Raw genomic sequence first — 24565 nt, 5'->3', positions numbered from 1 at the left:
CTTGGATCTGGCCCGGAGACGACAAAGGTTGAACAGGTTCCCACTGGTTTTATAGTTTAGTTCCACTCCAGCGGGGAGCTTGTTGACTGTGAGGTGGAGCATTGCAATGAGGAAGATCGAGAAGAGCGCTGACGCGATGGCGCAGCCCTGCTTGACCCCAGTCCGGATGTGGAATGGGACTGTGGTGGATCCATTGAGTCAGGATCATAGCTTGCATGTCATCATGGAGCAGGCGGAGGATGGCGACAAACTTTTGGGGGCAGTCGAAACGGTGCATTTATAGAGCGCCTTTTGCGACCACCGGACGTCACAAAGTGCATTGCAGCCAATGAACTACTTCTGGAGTGTAGTCGCTGTTATAATGTAGGAAACACGGCAGCCAATTTGCGCACAGCAAGATCCCACAAACAGCAACATGATAATGACCAGATCATCTGTTTTTAGTGATGTTGATTGAGGGATAAATATTGACCAGGACACCGGGTATAACTCCCCTGCTCTTCTTCGAAATAGAGCCATGGGATCTTTGACGTCCGCCTGAGAGCGCAGACAGGGGCCTCGATTTAACGTCTCATCTGAAAGACGGCACCTCCGACAGTGCGGCACTCCCTCAGCACTGCACTAGAGTGTCAGCCTGGATTTTTGTGCTCAGGTCTCTGGAGTTTCAATCATTAAACTGCATTAAATTCGTCCATAATTAGAAAATAAGCTCCATAATCAACTCAAGATGCAGGTTTCTCTCAGACGCCCTGAATGGTCAGTAACTGAAGGCTATTGAGTGGCTGCCATGGCAACCAGCTTGCAAAATCGCCTACTATTTAAAATAATAGTCATTAATCCGCTTCGGGCACATATTCTTGTGCTCAAGTTATAATTTGTTTTCTTAATTTCAGGAATTATATTAATAAAGAAGCTCCGGTGAGTGGTTGGGATTGACTAACCTGCAAGAGCCGCACTTCCCTCAGGCGTCCGCCCGCCGCCATCTCAACCCCAGCGGCCTCCGCGCGGGGGGGAGAGAGGTGACGCCCCCTTTCAATGCGGCCAATCGCCGTCCAACGACCGAGATGATCGACAATCGCCTGAGCCAATCACGAACCCAGACCATGGACAACCGCCTGAGCCAATCACGAACCCAGACCATGGACAACCGCCTCAGCCAATCACAAAGAGAGACGGTTGGCAAACTACCTCCCAGCCAATCACAAACCCCAGACCATTGACAATGCCGACCAATGAGAGCAGGTCTGCGCAGGCACACGGTCTCGAGCTCTTCTGGCCCGAGCGCGAGGCGCTGCGGTCCGCCATGGACGATCGAGAGTATTATCTGACAGCGGCGCAGAAAGCCGTCAAAGCGAGATATCCGCCCGTGAATAAGAAGTACGAATGTGAGTGCGACTTTCTCCTCTGTTGTTGTTGTCGTCCTGTGACCGCTTGGTGATGGTTGTTGATGATGTCGGTCTAAAGGTTGCGGCCCCGGTGTAGCCTGGATGGGGAAAATGGCCGACCGCCGCTGGCAGCTTCACCGCGAGCCTGGAGATGGCGCTGCTGAGCCAACCAATGTTACAGCCACTGGGACAGAGGCAAAGTTCTGAGACATCTCCAACTTTTTCCAGTTCTGACCAAGAGTCGCAGACCCGAAACGTTAACTCTGTTTCTATCTCCACAGAGGCTGCCTGAGCCGCTGAGTATTCCAGCATTTTCTGTTTATATTGCAGTCACTGGGGTTCACTGCTCTCTCGGGATATGTTTAAAAACGAATTACATTTCACATAGCATTTCATTATAGAATTAGTAATTCGAGATGAAGTGTAATTCTGAATTTCATATAGAATTGCATTCATCGTCATAGGCAGTCCCTCGAAGCGAGGATGACTTGCTTCCGTGCCAAAAAGGGATGAGCTCACCAGTGTTTCAATGAGGGACCTAATATTCCAGATCCCGAACTACATCGTGAAGGGTGGAAGATGCCTGTGCGTGGATTTTTTTAACGTAGGGTGGCCGTTGCACACCAGCCACCACACGGGCTTGACAGAGCTAGGTCTTGGTCCAGCGGCAAGGGTTAACCAAGACTAACTGGAGACCAGCTCTGCTGCACAGACCGAGCGTGCACACGCATCACAGTGTGGGCTGGCCCGTGCTGCCCCTGGGCCCTCGGCTCTTGCGGACCACAGACTCACGCCTCTCCTGGGCCCCGGTCACTTCCCTCTACAGACTCTTGCCGCTCCTTCGCCCCTCCTGCTATGCCTGCCCGCACTGCAACCAGCGACCTGGCTTCGTAGCCGTCGCCCTCCTGCAGCAGCACGCGCTGCTCCCTGCTGTGGTATGTCACAGCACGCTGCTCCCTCCAATGACCCCGGCCTGACTGTGCCGATTTCCGGATAAATCGGTGTGGTCCTGGCCTGCGAGACCATCAGCAGGCCGGGGCCATTGGAGGGAGCACCATGCGGCAGCCCGGCCCGGAAATCGGAGAATTGCATTATAACAACAACAACTTGTATTCATATAGCGCCTTTAATGTTGCGAAACATCCCAAGATGCTTCACAGGACTATTATTTGATTAAAAATTTGACACAGAGCCACATAAGTAGAAATTAGCGCAGGTGACCAAAAGCTTGGTCAAAGAGGTAGGTTTTAAGGATCATTTTGAAGGAGGAAAGGGAGGTAGAGAGGCGGAGAGGTTTAGACAGGTAATTCCAGAGCTTGGAGCCTAGGCAGCAGAAGGCACAGCCACCAATGGTTGAGCGATTATAATCAGGGATGCTCAGAAGGGCAGAACTAGAGGAGTGCAGACATCTCTGGGTGTTGTGGGGCTGGAGGAGATTATAAGAACATAAGAAATAGGAGCAAGAGTAGGCCATATGACCCCTCAAGCCTGCTCTGCCATTTAATATGATCATGGCTGGTCCAATCATGGACTCTGGTCCACTTCCCTGCCCACTCCCCATAACCCCTTATTCCCTTATCAGTTAAGAAACTGTCTATCTCTGTCTTAAATGTATTCAATGTCCCAGCTTCCACAGCTCTCAGGCAGCGAATTCCACAGATTTACAACACTCAGAGAAGAAATTCCTCCTCATCTCTGTTTTAAATGGACAGCCCCTTACTTCTAAGATTATGTCCCCTAGTTCTAGGTTCCCCCATCAGTGGAAACATCCTCTCTGCATCCACCTTGTCAAGCCCCCTCATAATCTTACACGTTTTGATAAGATCACCTCTCATTCTTCTGAATTCCAATGAGCAGAGGCACAACCTACTCAACCTTTCCTAATAAGTCAACCCCCTCATCTCCAGAATCAACCTAGTGAATCTTCTCTGAACTGCCTCCAAAGCAAGTATATCCTTTCGTAAATATGGAAACCAAAACTGCACGCAGTATTCCAGGTGTGGCCTCACCAATACCCTGTATAACTGTAGCAAGACTTCTCTGCTTTTATACTCCATCCCCCTTGCAATAAAGGCCAAGATTCCATTGGCCATCCTGATTACTTGCTGTACCTGCATACTAACATTTTGTGTTTCATGCACAAGTACCCCCAGGTCCCGCTGTACTGCAGCACTTTGTGACTATTCTCCATTTAAATAATAACTTGCTCTTTGATTTTTTTTCTGCCAAAATGCATGACATCACAACCTTATATTCCATCTGCCAAATTTTTGCCCATTCACTTAGCCTGTCTGTGTCCTTTTGCAGATAATTTTTGTATCCTCCTCACGCATTGCTTTTCCTCCCATCTTTGTATCATCAGCAATCTTGGCTACGTTACACTCAGTCCCTTCTTCCAAGTCATTGATATAGATTACAGAGATAGGGAGGAGCGAGGCCATGGAGCCAAGGATGAGAATTTTGAAATCGAGTTGTTGCTTAACCGGGAGCCAGTGTAGGTCAGCGAGCACAGCGGTGATTGGTAATCGGGTCTTGGTGCGAGTTAGGACACGGGCTGCTGAGTTTTGGATCACCTCTAGTTTACGTAGGGTAGAATGTGGGAGACTAGCCAGAAGTGCGTTGGAATAGTCATATCTGGAGATAACAAAGGCATGGATGAGTTGAGGCAAGGGTGGAGACGGGCGATGTTACGGAGGTGGAAATAGGCGGTCTTAGTTACGCTGCAGATATCTGGTCGAAAGCTAGGATATGCAGCACAGAAACAGACCATTTGGCCTAAACCTGACCATGATGATGATTATACTCCACTCGAGCCTCCTCCTATCTTTCCTCATTTAACTAAGCATAACTCTCTATTCCCTTCTCCCTCTTATGCTTGTCTAGCCTCCTCTTAAATGCATCTATACTATTTGCTTCAACCACTCCCTGTGATGACGAATTCCACATTCTTGCCGTTCTCTGGGTAAAGCCGTTTATCCTGAGTTTACTGTTGGATTTCTTGGTGACTATCGTATATTGATGGCCTCTAGTTTTGCTCTTTGCCACAAGTGGAAACATTCTCTCTCTCTTTACCCTATTGAAGCCTTTCATAATTTTAAAGATGTCTATTAGGTCATCCCGCAGTTAAATTAAACCACCAGAATATTCAGTTTCACATTTTCTCTGTCAAGAAAGATCCCTGCTTCCAATCAATTACTACATCTCAGTTATTATTGAGTTTACCATAGGAACAGGAGTAGGCCATTTAGCCCCTCGAGCCTGTTCCCCATTCAGTGAGATCATGGCTTATCTAACTCCATATACCCGCTGTTGGCCCATATCCTTTAATACTTTGGTTAACAAGCTATCACTCTCCGATTTAAAATTTATAATTGATCTAGCATCAATTGCTGTTTGCGGAAGAGAGTTACAAACTTCTATCGCCCTTTGTGTGTCGAAGTGTTTCCTAATTTAACTCCTACAAGATCTGGCTCTAATTTTTAGACTCTGCCCCGAGTTCTGGACTCCCCAACCAGCGGAGATAGTTTCTTTCTATCTCCCCTATCTGTTCCCCTTAATATCCTGAAAACCTCAACCAGATCATCCCTTAACCTTCGAAATTCTAGGGAATACAACCCTAATTTGTGTAATCTCGCCTCATAATTTAACCCTTGAAGTCTGGGTATCATTCTGGTAAACCTACGCTGCACTCCCTCCAAGGCCAATATATCCTCCCTAAGGTGTGGAGCCCAGAACGGCTCACAGTGCTCCAGGTATGGTCTAACCAGGGCTTTGTACAGCTGCAACATAACTTCAACCCCCTTGTACTCTAGTCCTATAGATATAAAGGCCACCCTTCCATTAGCCTTTTTGATTATTTTCTGTACCGGTTCATGACGTTTTAATGATCTATGTATCTGGACCCCCAAGTCTCTTTGGACATCCACTGTTTTTAGCTTTTTACCATTTAGAAAGCACCCTGTTGTATCCTTTTTAGGTCCAAAGTGGATGACCTCACATTTGCCTATATTGAGATCCATTTGCCACAATTTTGCCTATTCACGTAACCTATCAATATCCCGTTTTGTAATTTTATGCTTTCATCTACAATGCAGCCTTTCTTTGTGTCATTGACAAATTTGGATATATGACTATTGTCGAAATCTCGACTCTCAACTTAACTAAAATAAATGAAACTCTGACAAACAGCTCCGATAGATGTTCCTTTAATAGATTTACTTGTATACAAGGAAAAGTCTCTCAGAATCAAAGGCTCTGCGAAGATTTCTAACAGTAATACCAAAACACACTAGCTTTATACAGGAAACAGACAAAGAAGTTATGGTTCCATCACGTGTATCAGTTCTGCCCTTGCAGTCAGCAAATACAGATAAGGAGTTCTTTAATCACTTAATTAACATGGTTCCTTGTTTCACTTTCCTACTTATCTATACAGCCTTTATCTGAAACTTCTAAGATTCATCAATGCGACAGTTACTACTTGGGAGTATAAGACTAAAAACAAAAGGGCTGCTCCTTCTGTTAGGGAGGGTATGTTCAAGGTTCCCTTGCTCACACAGATGGCTCCCAAGCTTCTAAATTAATTGGCTATTAATCAAGGTTAACATGTTTATGCAGAAACAGGCTGTCTGCTGCAGGGGCTTCTGGGACAACTGAGACTCCATTTTGTTTTATTACAAAAGGGTACATTTAACAGAAAATGTAACTTTAAAAGTAAATTTCCACACTATGCTGTCATCTAAATCGTTAATAAATATTATGAATAGTTGAGGCCCCAACGCAGATCCCTGCGGGACACCACGAGTCACATCCTGCTAATTTGAGTACCTGCCCATTATCCCTACTCTCTGTCTCCTGCCGCTCAGCGAATTTCCTAACCAGGTCAATAATTTGCCCATAATTATGTGGGCTTCTACCATGGAAAACAGTCTGTTATAAGGGACTGTATCAAATGCCTTCTGGAAGTCCATATAAATAACGTCCATAGACAGATCCCTCAATCCCCAATTATGATCTGGAACGTGCTGCCTAAAGGGCACTTGAAGCAGATTCAATAATAACTTTCAAAAGAGAATTGGGTAAATACTTGTGAAGGAAAGTTTACCAGGCTTTGGGGAAAGAGCATGGGGAGTGGGCCTGATTGGATCTCCTGGGCTAGTTTCGATCGCCTGGATGGGTCGGAGAGGAATTTTCCCAGATTTTCTTTCCTTAAATTGGCCTGGGTTTTTATCTGGTTTTTACCTCTTCCATGAGTTCACATGGCTCCAGTTGGGATGGAGTGTAGAATGTTTCAGTATCAGGGGTGTCGCAGTTGTGTGGGGCGGACTGGTTCAGCTGGGTGCTCTTTGCCTTTCCGTCATTGTTCATAGGTTTATATATAACCTTCAGGGCTGCTGACCGAGGGTCATGCGGCTATTTGTCAGCCGGCACGGACACGATGGGCCGAAATGGCCTCCTTCTGCGCTGTAAATTTCTATGTTTTCTATTTCCCTGTCCACTGCTTTAGTCACCTCTTCAAAAAAATTCAGTCAGGTTTGTCAGGCATGACCTGCCTTTCACAAATCCATGCTGACTTTCTCTAATCAACTGAAAATTTTCGAGATGTTCAGTCACCCTATCCTCAATAGACTCTAGCAATTTCCTGACAACAGATGCTAGGCCAACTGGTCTATAATTCCTTGGTTTCCCTCTCGCTATTCCTAAAAAACGGAGTGACATGCACAATTTTCCAATCTACAGCGACAGTTCCTGAATCTAGAGAACTTTGGAGTTCCAAAAGTTACTCATTTGACTTGTCTGAATTTCTGTTTATGCATGGGAATATTTGTACATAAAATGGCCTCCATGCATTGAATTGTCTGATGCAGAACCCCATAAAATTGATTTTAATATTTTTGTGTGCCATGAGAATTTGGGTCCACTTGAGCCTAATCCCAATGGCTAAACGCATTGCACCGTGTACAGGCCAGCATGGTTACAGGCTTAATAAACACAGGAAATACTGGAAATACTCAGCCAGTCTGGCAGCATCTGTGGAGCGAGAAACAGAGTAAACGTTTCAGGTCGGTGACCTTTCAACGGGTCGTAGAATTGATTCTTAGTCGGTGTTGAGTTAGCTGATTGGAGCCAAGATTAAGAATAGGAAGGCTACAGTTTGGTCTGGGGGCTGGAACAAATCAAGGGAATCGCCCGTTATTCCTGCTCCCGATTGCAGTCCAGTGGCTTGATCCGGAAATTACATGTGTAAATGTCGATTTATGGGGGGAAAATAGAATTGGAGCTGGTCGTCACCCTGGGTACTCAGCCCTTCATGTATCATTGGACAGCCCTTCATGTATCATTGGACAGTGATACATGAAGGGCTGAGTACCCAGGGTGACGACCAGCCAACTGGGGACCTTGGGCAACAACACGCCAACCAATATACATCATAATACTGTAATCGAGCAATTAAGGCACCAGTAAGTGAACAGATATTCCACAATTGCCTCCAGTATTATGGGGTAAATCAGATGAATACACACATTTTCCGTGCAAATTTTCAATCGGGTTGGCTTTCTGAACATTGTACTTGGTTGTATTACTGAAGTGATGATATTCAGCTTTCAATTTCTGTAATTTTTTTTCTCCTTAGACCTGGACCACACTGCAGATGTACAGTAAGTTCTTAAAATAATTACTTTAAAATGAACTATTTGCTATAATATGGGATTACAGATTTGGAATATAATGTTTTGATATTCGGTAATTCCTGAATTGTATGATTCAAGCAACTGCCGGGGTTTGGCAGTGATTGTTTCAAATGTTGCATTGGCGTTGCATCATCTTTCTGATGTAAAACCCGTTGCAATAGAATAATCAGTTGCTTTTGATTGCACTATATATTTTTTATAAGCTGCATTACTTCACAACCATGGCTTTCTTAAATCAACACATTCACCATTTTATTTAAATGTCTTTTTTAATTGGTTTAATTGTGTCGGTGACTGTATTAAAACCTATGAAGCAGAGCAATTCCGAAGGTCTACTGCCGTTTAAAGCATATCAGTTAATCTGTAATAAAAACAGAAAATGCTGGAAACACCCAGCGGGTCAGGCAGCATTTGTGGAGAGAGAAACAGAGTTAACGTTTCAGGTCAATGACCTTTCATCAGAACTGGAAAATGTTAGAATCTTAGAATGGTTACAGCACAGAGGAGGCCATTCGGCCCGTCGAGCCCGTGCCGGCTCTCTGCAAGAGCACCTCAGCGAGTCCCACTCTCTCTCTTTTCCCCCCCCCCCCCCCCCCTTACCTGTAGCCCTGTGATTTTTTTTTCCCTTCAGATACTTATCCAATTCCCTTTTGAAAGCCACGATTGAATTCGCTTCCACCACCCTCTCATTCCAGATCCTAACCACTCGCTGCGTAAAAATCTTTTTCCTCCTGTCACTTTTGGTTCTGCGGCCAATCACCTTAAATCTAAGTCTGCTGGTTCTAGACCCTTCCGCCAATGGGAATAACTTCCCTCTACTCTGTCTAGATTTTGGACACCTCTATCAAATCTCCTCTCAACCTTCTCTGCTCCAAGGAGAACAACCCCAGCTTCTCCAGTCTATCCACATAACTGAAGTCCCTCATCCCTGGGACCATTTCTTATGTTCTTATGTTTATACATAGTTTAGTGCCTATTGACAGCATTATAAATACATCATCATCATCATAGGCAGTCACTCGAAATCGAGGAAGACTTGCTTCCACTCTAAAAATGAGTCCTTAGGTGGCTGAACAGTCCCATACGAGAACCACAGTCCCTGTCACAGGTGGGACAGACAGTCATTGAGGGAAGAGGTGGGTGGGACTGGTTTGCTGCACGCACTTTCTGCTGCCTGCGCTTGATTTGTGCATGCTCTCGGCAATGAGACTCGAGGTGCTCAGCGCTCTCCCAGATGCACGTCCTCCAGTTAGGGCGGTCTTTGGCCAGGGACTCCCAGGTGTCAGTGGGGATCTTGCACTTTATCAGGGAGGCTTTGAGGGTGCCCTTGTAACGTTTCCTTTGCCCACCTTTGGCTCGCTTGCCATAAAGGATAAATACATGGCTCTGTGCAATACTGTTTGTCCTTTTTCAAAGAATTTTATCCTATGTTCAAGTAAAGGCTATGGTTGGGAAATGTGCAGATTTTGAGAGAGAAATTTGAGTCTTCCTGCCTCCAGTGTGAGATAAAAACAGTAAATGTTAGAAATGCACCATAGGCCCACAACATCTTAAAAGATAGGTTAACATTTCAAATAGAGGCCACTCTTGAAAACTAAACCGTGTAATGAAACAGGCCTTTGTTATTTTTACTGCCGTACTATGATCTGATTCGACTCCTTCATCTAAATGCTTTTTTTTTTGCTGACCTTTTGTGATCAATAGCAGCTAAAATCGGCATTCATGATTAGCGTATAACCGAATCGGCAAAGCATGTACTACTTTACGAAGCAATTAACCTTCAGTTCGGAGGCCCTGAAATGTTTCCTTTTTTGCAGGTTACATTCATGGGGCGACACACTAGAAGAAGCGATTGAACAGGTTGTTATGGCCATGTTTGGCTACATGACTGACATAGAAACGGTGCAACCCACAAACACAATTGAAGTGGAGGCAGAAGGTGATGTAATAAAATAACAACTTTAGCAACATGTATTCTCTTTGAGACCAGCACACTGGTTTGTCAACATAGTTTGCTAATCAGCTCCTTCGGTTTTACGTACACAATTTTGCATGCGTCAGATTCCTGTGGAGATGATAATGGAAGGCTACAGGGCATCAATTACCTTGTAACACAAGAACATAAGAATTAGGAGTAGGAGTAGGCCCAAGGGCCCCTTGAGCTCCAAGCCATGTTCTTGCAGTTCCCAGTGACTGGTTAATCATAGGTCTTGAAAAATGTCATAGAATCATAGAAATTTACAGCACGAAAAGAGGCCATTGTCCACGCCGACCGACAGAGCTATCCAGCCGAATCCCACTTTCCAGCTCTTGGTCCGTAGCCCTGTAGGTTACGGCACTTAAAGTGCATATCCAAGTACTTTTTTAATGCGATGAGGGTTTCTGTCTCTACCACCCTTTCAGGCAGTGAGTTCCAGACCCCCACCACCCTCTGGGTGAAAAGAATTCCCCTCAAACCCCCTCTAAACCTCCTACCAATGACTTTAAATCTATGCTCACTAATTATTGACCCCTCTGCTAAGGGAAATATGCCCTTCCTATCCACTCTATCTAGGCTCCTTGTAATTTTACACACCTCAATAAGGTGTCTCCTTCAGCCTCCTCTGTTCCAAAGAAAACAATCCCAGCCTATGTAATATTTCCTCATAGCTAAAATTCTCCAGTCCAAGAGGCATGCTTGCCCAGTTGTCTGCAGATGGTTGGGAGAAGGGGAGAAACGTGAAATGTAAAATATAATGTTTAACTTGGTGCATTTTGGGTTAGGGAAAACCTTTGCACAGTCAATAATTTGGGCAAAAAACACAAGCTTATTTTTAATAGGGACAAAAAAGAGTGAACTTAATAGCCCACAGTTCAATTAAGAGGGAAGGAAATCAGAAGGCCACATATTGCTTTATCAATCCACAAAGGTGGAGACAGGTTCGCTAAGTCCCTAATCCCTGCTCGGCTGTTTAAGGATACGGCAAGTGACTGGTATGTTCAATCGGAAGGAGAGCATTGGGGATTAGAGAGCCTGGTCTTGTAAACATTCCAGTCATTAGCTAGATACCTGTCGTGTTAACCTATTAGTGACATTCCACCTGCATTAGTGGCTAACCATTAGTCATGTGTCCTTTATCAAATCCTTGGCCAAAGACCGCCCAAAGTGGAGGAAGTGCATCCGGGAGAGCGTTGAGCACCTCGAGTCTCATCGCCGAGAGCATGCAGAAATCAAGCGCAGGCAGCAGAAGGAGCGTGCGGCAAACCAGACTCCCCACCCACTCCTTCCCTCAACCACTGTCTGTCCCACCTGTGACAGAGTCTGGTTCTCGTATCGGACTGTTCAACCACCTAAGAACTCATGTTAAGAGTGGAAGCAAGTCCTCCTCGATTCCGAGGGACTGCCTGTGATGATGATCATAATCCTTTATCCTCCATAACATTGCCGCCTCCTCCCCTGCCTCAGCTCTTCTGCCGCTGAAAACCTCATTCATGACTTTGTTACCTATAGACTTGACTACTCCAACTCACTCCTGGCTGGCCTCCCACATTCCACACGACGTAAACTTGAAGTCATCCAAAACTCAGCAGTCCGTGTACTAACCCGCACCAAGTCAAGATCACCCATCACCTCCTGTGCTTTCTGACCTACATTGGCTCCCAGTTAAACAATGCCTCGATTTCAAAATTCTCATCCTTGTTTACAAATCACTCCATAGCCCCTTCCTATCTCTAATCACTTTCAGCCTCACAATCCCACAAGATGTCTGCGCTCCTCAAATTTTGGCCTCTTGAACATCCCTCTTTATAACTGCTCAACCATCGGTGGACGTGCCTTCAGCTGCCTGGGCCCTAAGCTCTGGAACTCCCTCCCTAAACCTCCACGCCTCTCTACCTCTCTTTCCTCCTTTAAGACGCTTGTTAAAACCTACCTCTTTGAACAAGCTTTTGATCATCTGCCTTAATTTCTTCTGTGGCTTAGTGTCAAATTTATCTGTTTGTCTGTAACTCTGTTGTAGAAACATAGAAACATTGAAAATAGGTGCAGGAGTAGGCCATTCAGCCCTTCTAGCCTGCACCGCCATTCAATGAGTTCATGGCTGAACATGCAACTTCAGTACCCCATTCCTGCTTTCTCGCCATACCCCTTGATCCCCCTAGTAGTAAGGACTTCATCTAACTCCTTTTTGAATATATTTAGTGAATTGGCCTCAACAACTTTCTGTGGTTGAGAATTCCACAGGTTCACCACTCTCTGGGTGAAGAAGTTTCTCCTCATCTCGGTCCTAAATGGCTTACCCCTTATCCTTAGACTGTGTCCCCTGGTTCTGGACTTCCCCAACATTGGGAACATTCTTCCTGCATCTAACCTGTCTAACCCCGTCAGAATTTTAAACGTTTCTATGAGGTCCCCTCTCATTCTTCTGAACTCCAGTGAATACAAGCCCAGTTGATCCAGTCTTTCTTGATAGGTCAGTCCCGCCATCCCGGGAATCAATCTGGTGAACCTTCGCTGCACTCCCTCAATAGCAAGAATGTCCTTCCTCAGGTTAGGAGACCAAAACTGTACACAATACTCCAGGTGTGGCCTCACCAAGGCCCTGTACAACTGTAGCAACACCTCCCTGCCCCTGTACTCAAATCCCCTCGCTATGAAGACCAACATGCCATTTGCTTTCTTAACCGCCTGCTGTACCTGCATGCCAACCTTCAATGACTGATGTACCATGACACCCAGGTCTCGTTGCACCTCCCTTTTTCCTAATCTGTCACCATTCAGATAATAGTCTGTCTCTCTGTTTTTACCACCAAAGTGGATAACCTCACATTTATCCACATTATACTTCATCTGCCATGCATTTGCCCACTCACCTAACCTATCCAAGTCGCTCTGCAGCCTCATAACATCCTCCTCGCAGCTCACACTGCCACCCAACTTAGTGTCATCCGCAAATTTGGAGATACTGCATTTAATCCCCTCATCTAAATCATTAATGTACAGTGTAAACAGCTGGGGCCCCAGCACAGAACCTTGCGGTACCCCACTAGTCACTGCCTGCCATTCTGAAAAGTCCCCATTTACTCCTACTCTTTGCTTCCTGTCTGACAACCAGTTCTCAATCCATGTCAGCACACTACCCCCAATCCCATGTGCTTTAACTTTGCACATTAATCTCTTGTGTGTGACCTTGTCGAAAGCCTTCTGAAAGTCCAAATATACCACATCAACTGGTTCTCCCTTGTCCACTCTACTGGAAACATCCTCAAAAAATTCCAGAAGATTTGTCAAGCCTGATTTCCCTTTCACAAATCCATGCTGACTTGGACCTATCATGTCACCTCTTTCCAAATGCACTGCTATGACATCCTTAATAATTGATTCCATCATTTTACCCACTATCGATGTCAGGCTGACCGGTCTATAATTCCCTGATTTTTCTCCCTCCTTTTTTAAAAAGTGGGGTTATATTGGCTACCCTCCATTCCATAGGAACTGATCCAGAGTCAATGGAATGTTGGAAAATGACTGTCAATGCATCTGCTATTTCCAAGGCCACCTCCTTAAGTACTCTAGGATGCAGTCCATCAGGCCCTGGGGACTTATCGGCCTTCAATCCCATCAATTTCCCCAACACAATTTCCCGACTAATAAAGATTTCCCTCAGTCCCTCCTCCTTACTAGACCCTCTGACCCCTTTTATATCCGGAAGGTTGTTCGTGTCCTCCTTCGTGAATACTGAACCAAAGTACTTGTTCAATTGGTCCGCCATTTCTTTGTTCCCCGTTATGACTTCCCCTGATTCTGACTGCAGGGGACCTACATTTGTCTTTACTAACCTTTTTCTCTTTACATATCTATAGAAACTTTTGCAATCCGTCTTAATGTTCCCTGCAAGCTTCTTCTCGTACTCCATTTTCCCTGCCCTAATCAAACCCTTTGTCCTCCTCTGCTGAGTTCTAAATTTCTCCCAGACCCCGGGTTCGCTGCTATTTCTGGCCAATTTGTATGCCACTTCCTTGGCTTTAATACTATCCCTGATTTCCCTTGATAGCCACGGTTGAGCCACCTTCCCTTTTTTATTTTTACGCCAGACAGGAACGTACAATTGTTGTAATTCATCCATGCGGTCTCTAAATGTCTGCCATTGCCCATCCACAGTCAACCCCTTAAGTATCATTCGCCAATCTATCCTAGCCAGTTCACGCCTCATACCTTCAAAGTTAGCCGCCTTTACGTTCTGGACCATGGTCTCTGAATTAACTGTTTCATTCTCCATCCTAATGCAGAATTCCACCATATTATGGTCACTCTTCCCCAAGGGGCCTCGCACAACAAGATTGCTAATTAATCCTCTCTCATTACACAACACCCAGTCTAAGATGGCCTCCCCCCTAGTTGGTTCCTCGACATATTGGTCTAGAAAACCATCTCTTATGCACTCCAGGAAATCCTCCTCCACTGTATTGCTTCCAGTTTGGTTAGCCCAATCTATGTGCATATTAAAGTCACCCATTATAACTGCTGCACCTTTATTGCATGCACCCCTAATTTCCTGTTTGATGCCCTCCCCAACATCACTACTACTGTTTGGAGGTCTGTACACAACTCCCACTAATGTTTTTTGCCCTTTGGTGTTCTGCAGCTCTACCCATATAGATTCCACATCATCCAAGCTAATGTCCTTCCTAACTATTGCATTAATCTCCTCCTTAACCAGCAATGCTACCCCACCTCCTTTTCCTTTTATTCTATCCTTCCTGAATGTTGAATACCCCTGGATGTTGAGTTCCCAACCCTGATCATCCTGGAGCCACGTCTCTGTAATCCCAATCACATCATATTTGTTAACATCTATTTGCACAGTTAATTCATCCACCTTATTACGGATACTCCTTGCATTAAGACACAAAGCCTTCAGGCTTGTTTTTTTAACACCCCTTGTCCTTTTAGAATTTTGCTGTACAGTGGCCCTTTTTGTTCTTTGTCTTGGGTTTCTCTGCCCTGCACTTTTCCTCATCTCCTTTCTGTCTTTTGCTTTTGTCTCCTTTTTGTTTCCCTCTCCCTGCGTTGGTTCCCATCCCCTTGCCATATTAGTTTAACTCCTCCCCAACAGCACTAGCAAACACTCCCCCTCGGACATTGGTTCCGGTCCTACCCAGGTGCAGACCGTCCGGTTTGTACTGGTCCCACTTCCCCCAGAACCGGTTCCAATGCCCCAGGAATTTGAATCCCTCCCTGCTGCACCACTGCTCAAGCCACGTATTCATCTGCGCTATCCTGCGATTCCTACTCTGACTAGCACGTGGCACTGGTAGCAATCCCGAGATTACTACTTTTGAGGTCCTACTTTTTAATTTAGCTCCTAGCTCCTTAAATTCGTTTCGTAGGACCTCATCCCTTTTTTTACCTATATCGTTGATACCAATGTGCACCACGACAACTGGCTGATCTCCCTCCCTTTTTAGAATGTCCTGCACCCGCTCCGAGACATCCTTGACCCTTGCACCAGGGAGGCAACATACCATCCTGGAGTCTCCATTGTGGCCGCAGAAACGCCTATCTATTCCCCTTACAATTGAATCCCCTATCACTATTGCTCTCCTGCTCTTTTTCCTGCCCTCCTGTGCAACAGAGCCAGCCATGGTGCCATGAACTTGGCTGCTGCTGCCCTCCCCTGATGAGTCATCCCCCCCCAACAGTACCCAAAGCAGTGTATCTGTTTTGCAGGGGGATGACCACAGGAGACCCCTGCACTACCTTCCTTGCACTGCTCTTCCTGCTGGTCTTCCATTCCCTATCTGACTGTGGACCCTTTCCCTGCGGTACGACCAACTCGCTACACTTGATACTCACTTCATTCTCGGCATCGTGGATGCTCCAGAGTGAATCCACCCTCAGCTCCAACTCCGCAACACGGTCCGTCAGGAGCTGGAGGCGGATACACTTCCCGCACACGTAGTCGTCAGGAACACTGGTGTCGTCCCTGAGTTCCCACATGGTACAGGAGGAGCATAACACGTGACCGAGCTGTCCTGCCATGACTTAACCCTTAGATAAGCAACAACAATGCTAAAGTTTACTCACTGTTACAGAAGAGAAAAGAGAAAAACTACGCTGCCGCTGGGCCTTTTATAGGCCTCCCGACACCACGCACTCCCGCCTCTCGGACTTGTGAAGCGTCTTGGGACTTTTTACTATGTTAAAGGCACTATATAAATAAAAGTTGTTATATGTCCTTTTGAGTGTCAGCTGTGGCTCAGTGAGTAGCACACTTGCCTCTGAAGGTTGTGGGTTCAAATCCCACTCCAGGCACTTGAGCACACAAATCTACGCTGACACTTCAGTGCAATGCTGAGGGAGCGCTGCACTGTCGGAGATGCCGTCTTTTTTGGATGAGACGTTAAACCGAGGCCCCATCTGCTCTCAAGTGGACGTAAAAGATCCCACGGCACTATTTTGAAGTGCAGGGGATCTTTTGCATCCACTTGAGAGCAGGGGAGTTATCCCTGATGTCGTGGGGCCAATACTTACCCCTCAATCAACATCACTAAAACAGATTATCGGGTCATTATCACATTGCTATTTATGGGAGCTTGCTGTGCACAAATTGGCTGCTGCATTTCCCACATTACAACAGTGACGACACTCCCAAAATTACTTAATTGGCTGTAAAGCGCTTTGAGACATCCGATGGTTGTGAAAGATGCTATAGAGATGCATGTCTTTCTTTCTTATTAGATATCAAGTGATTATAAGGATTGCTTGAGAACTGATAAAAGTAATCTTCTGTAGCTGAAGAAAAATGACTGGGACAAACTGATGGATAAACTAATACCATTTAGTTAATCACACCAAGCTTTCCCACACCAATACTTCAGTTGCCAAAATAAACCGACTGTGATAAATAAAGATCAAGAGATTTGCCTCTAACTTCATTGGCTGCCACAATGTTCTCCCCAAATTCTCCATTCAGTTAGAATGATGACGCTAACCGGTTTGACATGTACTTAATCAAATTCCAGGAGGTGGGTAGGGCAAACAGTGGTGTGGCTGCTTATCTTCCATTCCCTTTCCATCAGGAATTTAAAACTTTACGCAAGAAACTCCCTGCAAATATTTATCCACTCCTCGAGAGCCTGTCGCAACCGGTGAAGGACAATGGGTAGGAATTTTGGCCCATCCTTTCGGAGGGGGCTGATGTGCGGCAGGGTTGGACTTCCATCGTTACTGGGCCCTGCCTCAAATGCTGAGGACAGAGTCATTTCAATGCGCTGGGTGGGTGCCCACACCTGTACTGACACAACCAAGTCACTCGCCTCGTTGAAGGTGCGGCAGTCAAACTGGCACCCTATCGCTCTGAAATTTGCTCTTGTTCCCCTCGGGGAGCGGAGGGTGTCAGCTGTGGCTCAGTGGGTGTAGCACACTCGCCTTGGAGCCAGAAGGTTTTGGGTTCAAGTCCAACTTCAGGAACTTGAGCACATAAATCTAGGCTGACACTCCAGTGCAGTACTGAGGGAGTGCTGCACTGCCGAACAGTGCCGTCTTTCGGATGTGACGTCGTCTGCTCTCTCGGGTGGACATAAAAGATCCCATGGCACTGTTTCAAAGAAGAACAGGGGAGTTATCCCGGGTGTCCTGGAGCCAATATTTATCCCTCCGTCAGCGTAACAAAAACGCATTATCTGGTGATTATCACATTGCTGTTTGTGGGAGCTGGCTGTGCACAAATTGGCTGCCACGTTTCCCACATTGCAACGGTGGCTACACTCCAAAAAATACTTCATTGGCTGTAAAGCGCTTTGGGACATCTGGTGGTCGTGAAAAACGCTGTAGAAATGCAGGTTTTTTTTTATTTTGGTAAAGGTAATCGACTATTTTAGTTTGCTCCAACAGGGCCGCCTTAATTCCTGGAACAGGATCTAGGCCTGTTTTCAGCAGGCATAAGTCTTGCTGGGCCTGTTGTGGATGGAGTTCCTGGGAACATCTATCCCCAAAGTTGTCGCTGGTAGTTCCACGCAAATGTTCACATAGTCTGTGGCTCTTTGCCAATGGTTCTGGGAGCCCTTGCATGATATGATATACAATAATATGAAATTCTAACATTCATGTTTTTCTTTTGTCTATTTTCTTTTAGGTCATGACATGTTATCTCTGCTGTATAATTTCATGGCTGAATGGCTCTATCAGTTCAGTGCAGAAATGTTTTTCATTCCAAGGGTCAGTGAATGTTTTAAGATTGAAATAATTCAGATGTGAAATAAGTCAGATGTGAACTGACGTTCGACTTTATGACACGCTTTCCAAGTAAAATGTACAGCGGAAGGAATGATTCAGAAAGTTATGGAATTGTCCCTAATATGGGTGCTGGGCAGTGTTCTCTCTCTTTCTTTTTTTTTTGGGGGGGAGGGCCTATTGGCCCCTTTAGCAGGCTACGCAGGCCATTCAGAATTCCGCGCACGCACGGTTTTTCTCTTTAGAAACCAGCTCACCGGCTGCGTAGGGCTGTTGGAGCGCTGCGCGGCCGCACAACTTAACGTTGATGCTGGGAGACGCATGCAATTCTGCAAATTTCTACATCCTGCTTATTTTAAATATGCCTGAAAGGCTGGCCATTAGGGGGCTTATGGGACTGTTGGATCCCAGAATAAGCTTGGGTTTTTTACAACAGACTTGCCCATGCCCAATACTTTCACATGGTTCTAATGACCGTCCGCTTCAGCTTCTTTTGGATTGTGTTCGAAAGGGCATGATGATAACCCGGCCTCTCCGCAAAGCTCACCAATATAACACGCTTTCCAAGTAAATTGGACTTGCTCATAGTTCAGCTAATTAACACGACGAGATTAGGCTCAGTGAGGACCCTGTTAACCTAACACGCCCAGCGGGAAATTGACCAGATTTGGTCAACCGTCTGGTTTTTGACTTCAGTGGCGAGTAAAGTCAGACAGGGTCTGCAATGGCTGGCCAACCTGGACCCAGCAAATTCCCGCAGGGTTAGGCTAAAATCACCCCGTTACTGTCTCTAAGTTGGTGTGAAAAATAGCCACTTGGCACTGGAGGATACCTAGTAACGGCAAAGAGAACATTAAAGGAAGTAGAAGAAAGTGCTATTGAACAAGTGCCATGAGTGTAGAAAAACAGCAGCTTGCATTTATATAGCCTCTCCAACATACAATAACAGCCCATGGTGCCAAACCAAAGGAAGAGATTAGGAAGGATAACCAAAAGTCTGGTCAAAGATGCGGATTTTAAGGTAGAGCGGGAGATGACGAGGCGAAGGGTTTAGAGAGAGTTGAAGTATGGCCACCAATGTTCCCCTTAATTTAAAATTTGGGTGCGTGGTCCTTTTAACGGGCTGCGCCGCCCATTCAAAGTTTCGTGCATGCGCAAAATTTCACATTGGAAAAGCCGGTCCTGGGGTGTGTGGGACTGGCAGACAGCTGCGTGGCAGACAGCTTAGCGGGAACAGTGATGGCCACCGAAGGTGGGGTGGGATGCACACAAGGCCATAGTCAGAGCAATGGAGTGAGACTGGAGGAGGTTACAGAGACCGAGGCAAGGCCACTAAAGGATCCCAGAGCACGGATGAGTATTTTAAATTTCAGATGTTGCCCAATCAGTTATTAGACTTTGTTTTTATTAATTTTGCTTAACATCTAAAGTGCTGGAAACACACAGGTCTGTCTGCATTTGTGGGGAGAACAGACAAGTTGGCCTTTCGGGTGTGGACTCGTCTTCAGAACTTTAGATTCTGTGTGTTACACCTGTATTTTTTGTCTTTATATTTTTATATACTGTATTCCAGAAAATTTACTGCATTATTAGCAGGCACCCATGTGGTAGCAAATGCTCAGTTCTCAATAACTGTTACGAGTGAAGTGTACAGAACAATTTCTTCCAATATAACCATGTTAAAATATGTTCCATAGAACACGTTTAGAATCTTTGCAGTGCCATTAGTTTTTCTAAAGCAATCCAGCTGAGGTTATTGGGGTGTTGCCTCTTGTCCATATCTTTGTTCAGCTGATATACATGTTTCTAACTATTATGACATTATTCTGCAAAATAACATCTGAAAACCAGTAAATAAATTTTACGAAGAAAATATTCCTTTTCAAATTTGTGATCTCAAATTTCCATTTTTTTTAAACTTTAATTTTTGGCTATGCGATACATATTTTCTGTGAAGAAAAATGACTGCTGTTCTGACCAACTTGCTATTTTTCTCCCTTCCCCTTCCCCTCCACATTGAAAGCACTTCTCTATTAGCCGAGCTAAATTTGAAAGCTTGCTGTGAGAGAAATCCCAACCATGAACCTGCACCTTAGCACTCTTAACATACCATGTTGAGATAGTGGCCCACCATGCCATTAACATAAGTGTTAGCTTGTAAAGATTTTTTTTCCTTTTATTTTTCTCTCCTAAAAACACTGCCTTCTTGCTTGAGTGCAGTTGTGTGGGTGCCTTCGGTAACCATTCTTCATGTGTAAGCTTAGTGTTGGCAGCTTATTCAGGTCACATCACAGCTGCCCTCAATTCTATCTTCAGCCGATATTCACACGTATGCACCCCAAGCCGAGGCTGCTGGCTAGCAATCTTGCCTTCCCTAATGTGGGGTGCAAGGGCCACTTATACCCGACCTGCTGTCCTGTCTGCGATTCGCTAACTCAGTGCAGACTGGGGCTGGAATCTCAAACCTTCTGCTCTAGTTACTGATTGATCAACTTAACCATCGGGAGTGTTACCATAATTTTAAACCAAATAATCTCCCTTTCAGTGTGAATCATTGCAAGTGCCCAAATAATTCAACCAGCTACAATATGCTGTTCAGAGAAGGTTCACTAGGTTGATTCTGGAGATGAGGGAGTTGACTTAGGAAGGTAGATTGGGCCTATACTCATTGGAATTCAGAAGAATGAGAGGTGATCTTATCGAAACATAAGATAATAAGGGGGCTCGACAAGGTGGATGCAGAGAGAATACTTCCACTCATAGGGGAAACTAAAACTAGAGGGCATAGTCTCAGAATAAGGGGCTGCCCATTTAAAACTGAGATGAGGAAGAATTTCTTCTCTGAGAATTGTAAATCTGTGGCATTCTCTGCCCCAGAGAGCTGTGGAGGCTGGGTCATTGAATATATTTAAGGCGGAGATAGATAGATTTTTGAGCGTTAAGGGAATAAAGGGTTATGGGGAGTGGGCAGGGAAGTGGAGCTAAACCTATGATCAGATCAGCCATGATCTTATTAAATGGCGGAGCAGGCTCGAGGGACCAGGTGCTCTTATTTCTTGCGTTCTTATAGCCATGAAATAAAAACTGAAAATGCTGGAAATACTCAGCAGGTCAGGCAGCATCTGTGGAGAGAAATAAAGTTAAGGTTTCGGGTCTGTGACATTTCATCAGAATTGGAGAAATCAGTTCGGTGGGGCAAGAACAGGCTGAAACGATGGGTCTACCGGGGCAGTCCTGTTTGTGGATCTTGGGAAGGAGGTAGAAGCGGGCTGTGCGGGGTTGGGGGGATCTATGAGGCTGGTAGCTGTGGAGGGAAGATCTCCAGTTCTGACGTAGGGTCACAGACCCAAAACATTAACTCTGTTTTTCTCTCCACAGATGCTGCCTGACCTGCTGAGATTTCCAGCATCTTCTGCTTTTATTTCAGATTCCAACATCCGCAGTATTTTGTTTTTGTAATAATATAGCCATGGTTTACTTTTAAATGTTGCTACTATATGGGTCAAACTAATGTAAAATTTCAACGTCAAATTTGGTACACGTTGTTAGTAATTAATGTCGCTTTCTAATTTTATTAATGTGTTAAGATTTTTTTTTAATTGCTATTCTGACTTGAGTTTTTCTTTTTTTTTTAGGAGATGAAAGTGATTCATATGGACAGAATTAATTATAAGATTCGATCAATCGGGTAAGTACGGTAATGAAGCCAGAACAATCTGATATATTGACCATTAACCCTTACTGCTGGCAGGTCTGGTGAATTGAGAATCTCTGGGGGGAGGGGTGGGGCCAACTAGCTTCTTGGATATTCAGCTTGTACACGGAAATTCCCGTTTTCCAATCCCCTCCTCCTCCTCAGCTTGAAATTACCTGTTTTAATTTTAACGTTTAAAGTATTAACTTACTAGCAGGAAGCATCTTTTTTCCACCTGAGAGCTATTGAGAGGCAGGTTTCCTGTTGCAGCACCATTATTACTGGGAGAAGTGGTGTCGGCCGGATGCTACTCTTGACAGACAGGTGAGCTCAGTTCCCAGGCTGACCCGGCCAACTGCTTTACAACCTGCTTGATGACGTTTGCCGAAGTCTGCAATCAGGCTAGCTGGCTGAGTTTTCAGCCAGAGAATGGTGCATGACAAAGGAGACCTAAACAGAGCAAAAAATAGGGGGTGGAAGGAGAGTTAGGTTCTAGGTGGTTAATATGTTTGTATGTTATGTTCCAATTAGTGACATTTCCAGCTCTTAATAAATATCCTCTCGTCAACACAGCAATGAGTGCAGTGAGCTATTTAAAACGTAACTCTTTTGGGCAGTGAAATTAATAATTATGCCTGTAGAATTTAAAAAGAAACAGTGGTGTATACCGTTGCAGTTCATTAAAAAATGTCCACTAAACTGAGTCTAGTAACTCATACATTTGACTTATGAAGATTTGGTCTTTTATCCTGTCTCTAATGGCAATTGAGATGCAGCCCAAAATATGCTTCCTAATCGGAGGTTTGTAACGATATTTGTTTGATACCTTGAAATCTAACTAAATGTTTTTTTTCCCCTGTAAGGTGGGGCGAAGAGTTTGATTTGGCAAAACACCCGCAGGTAATGCTATAGCCTTGTAATGTTTCATTTTATGCCATCTCTCCTTACTTTTGTGAATTGCTTATGTTTAAAGCACTGTGGAACTACAAGCAGAATTCTTCTAGCCATTTCTCTTTTACAGGGCACTGAAGTCAAAGCCATCACATACTCAGCCATGCAGATTCACGAGGACGAAACACCTCAGATTTTTGTTATCATTGATATTTGATTTTTTTTATGAATGATTTTAATTTTTCTTGTGTACTGCAAGATACTTTTTTTAATTACTCTTGTGTTTTGCAAGATATGTACAAAATACTCCTTGGTATCTTGAAGTGTCCCATTACAGCATCGATATTGGAAACTATACCTAGAGTGTGTAAATAAGACGAGTACCAATATCAGGAGAACTGACTTTCCTATTTATGTTCATATACCCGGAGGTAATAGAAAATCCAGATTTCTATACTTTGTCTTACTTTTTTGGTGAACTTTAATCGGAATGGGTGATTTAACAAATTAATAATGGGTATATTATACTGAAAGGGCATGTCCGATCTACTATAAATTGTTGGTTCTCATCTGATAAATTGATCGACAGCTAACGTTGTGGAACTTTAAATTTCACGTGCTATATTCTATTTTTTTTACTTAATTTTCACTTCTCTGAAATGGATGCACATTTTTCATTTTCTTCAGTAGCTGGCAGGATTGGTAAAATAGCTGCTGCTGGTTCGACAGGCATGCTTGAAGATTGACTATTGAGATTCTTGTTGGTGAAGATGAACATAGTATTTTTTTATTAGATATGAAACGTTTAGAGAATGGAAACTATACCTAGAGTGTGTAAATAAGACTGAGAAATTTGGTCCCCCAACCATTCCTAATCGCAATGTTGTAGGAATGGTTTATCTGCAAAATGATGTGGTGTGTCACAATGAGATTTATATTCAGCGCTAAGAATGTTGATGATTCAAGATTTAAAAAAATTAAACCACTGTCAGACTTTTATGATTTCATGTTAAATATAGGGGGGAGGAATCGATAAACAGTCAAACTTTCATGTACAAAGAATATCTTTTGTATCTACAAATAAATCATTGCAAATGATGGGGCATAATCTTTAGTCCTTTAATTAAAATTGAGTTTTATTTCTTAAAAGAATTCTGATCAACTTTGCTTCAACAAAGGTTCTTTGATACCTCATGAGTTTACAATATATTGTCCTGGCCAATATTTATCCCCCAATCAACATAACATTAAAAAACAGATTATCTGGTCATTATCACATTGCTGTTTGTGGGAACTTGCTGTGCGCAAATTGGCTGCTGCGTTTCCTACATTACATCAGTGACTACACTTCAAAAGTACTTAGAAACATAGAAAACAGGTGCAGGACTAGGCCATTCGGCCCTTCGAGCCTGCACCACCATTCAGTAAGATCATGGCTGATCATTCACCTCTGTACTCCTTTCATGCTATAGACACATAGAAAATTGGCTGTAAAGCACTTTGAGATATCCAGTGGTTGTGAAAGGCAAGTCTTTGATATTTTTGGATTTCATCCCCAGCTTCCCGCATACCACAAAGTTTTGGCCTTTACGATGAGATACATCCTGATTATTAATTATTTAAGAGGTGTTTTAATATTTTACTGTTTTGGTTTAAAATATGCAATAAAGTTATTAAAATGTGTGCATAA

General features: G+C 44.4%; 2 protein-coding genes across 3 annotated transcripts in view; one reads left to right on the top strand and one right to left on the bottom strand.

Moving 5' to 3' along the window:
• Positions 1-1433, bottom strand: part of iqcc (IQ motif containing C) — a 19620-nt gene extending 18187 nt beyond the window's left edge. The window contains exon 1 of the mRNA XM_070898864.1: positions 942-1433. Within this exon, the coding sequence (XP_070754965.1) occupies positions 942-983 (42 nt within the window). The 5' untranslated portion in view covers positions 984-1433. The remainder of the gene's footprint in view (positions 1-941) is intronic.
• On the top strand, positions 1242-24565 carry zbtb8os (zinc finger and BTB domain containing 8 opposite strand). Of its 2 annotated transcripts, XM_070898865.1 has the most exons (7): positions 1242-1385; positions 8020-8044; positions 9895-10016; positions 18193-18275; positions 21926-21978; positions 22848-22884; positions 23006-24565. In XM_070898865.1, the coding sequence occupies exons 1-7, from the start codon at positions 1304-1306 to the stop codon at positions 23090-23092; spliced, it is 489 nt and encodes a 162-aa protein (XP_070754966.1). In that variant the 5' UTR covers positions 1242-1303; the 3' UTR covers positions 23093-24565. The 2 variants fall into 2 exon arrangements, with proteins under 2 accessions (XP_070754966.1, XP_070754967.1); XM_070898866.1 differs by lacking the exon at positions 8020-8044 and having other exon boundaries at positions 1301-1385.

The sequence above is a fragment of the Pristiophorus japonicus genome, chromosome 14, assembly GCF_044704955.1.
Source record: "Pristiophorus japonicus isolate sPriJap1 chromosome 14, sPriJap1.hap1, whole genome shotgun sequence".
NCBI lineage: Eukaryota > Metazoa > Chordata > Chondrichthyes > Pristiophoridae > Pristiophorus > Pristiophorus japonicus.
Note: the sequence above shows the minus strand (reverse complement) of the source record. Positions and strands in the feature narration are given on the sequence as shown.